General features: G+C 44.8%; 1 protein-coding gene across 1 annotated transcript in view; it reads right to left on the bottom strand.

The window, feature by feature from the left end:
* Positions 1–73: 73 nt before the first annotated feature.
* The window catches only part of sumf2 (sulfatase modifying factor 2), a 4,334-nt gene continuing 3,856 nt past the window's right edge, over positions 74–551 (bottom strand). Inside the window, 1 exon segment of the mRNA XM_005727944.1 lies at positions 74–112. Within this exon segment, the coding sequence (XP_005728001.1) occupies positions 74–112 (39 nt within the window).

Raw genomic sequence — 551 nt, 5'->3', positions numbered from 1 at the left:
AGAGTGCCCCACTTGTTCATTTCACTGGATATGTTCAGAGGCATGTAAGCAAGTCTCTTTAGTTAAGCCTGCACTATGCAGCAGAAACAGCTCCGGGATGGGCAGCCATGTGCTGTGACCAGTGAGGAGAAAGAGAAAAGAGGGGCACAGAGGGAGCACAAACAGCAGTGCTCCGTGGGGATTATATAGTACAATGAGGTCTTTTGAGAATAAATGTGGGATAAATTCAGGAATTCACAGGGATCCACTGAAGAGAAGCTAATGGGGGAGAAACATGATCTCGCAGTACTCACGCTGCAAGGTTGCAAAACGAGGAATTTCAACAGTCCAGCCTAGAAAGAAGGAAGTAGTTTTGAGAGAGCTGAAGAATTTTAGATTGATGTTGGAAGTGTCCAGAATTGACAAGATTAGAAATGTGTACATCAGAGCTCAGGTTGAGTGTCTTGGGAGCCAAAGGTTTGAGAGGCAAGGATAACAAGCTTGGACATTTACAGAAGAGGAATAGTGGATATATTGGACAAAGAATGTTGAAGATGGAGGTGCCAGGCAGG

This window comes from Pundamilia nyererei, unplaced genomic scaffold, assembly GCF_000239375.1.
Source record: "Pundamilia nyererei isolate P.nyererei 1_Seehausen unplaced genomic scaffold, PunNye1.0 scaffold00026, whole genome shotgun sequence".
Lineage (NCBI taxonomy): Eukaryota > Metazoa > Chordata > Actinopteri > Cichliformes > Cichlidae > Pundamilia > Pundamilia nyererei.
This window is presented reverse-complemented; position numbering and strand designations above follow the sequence as displayed.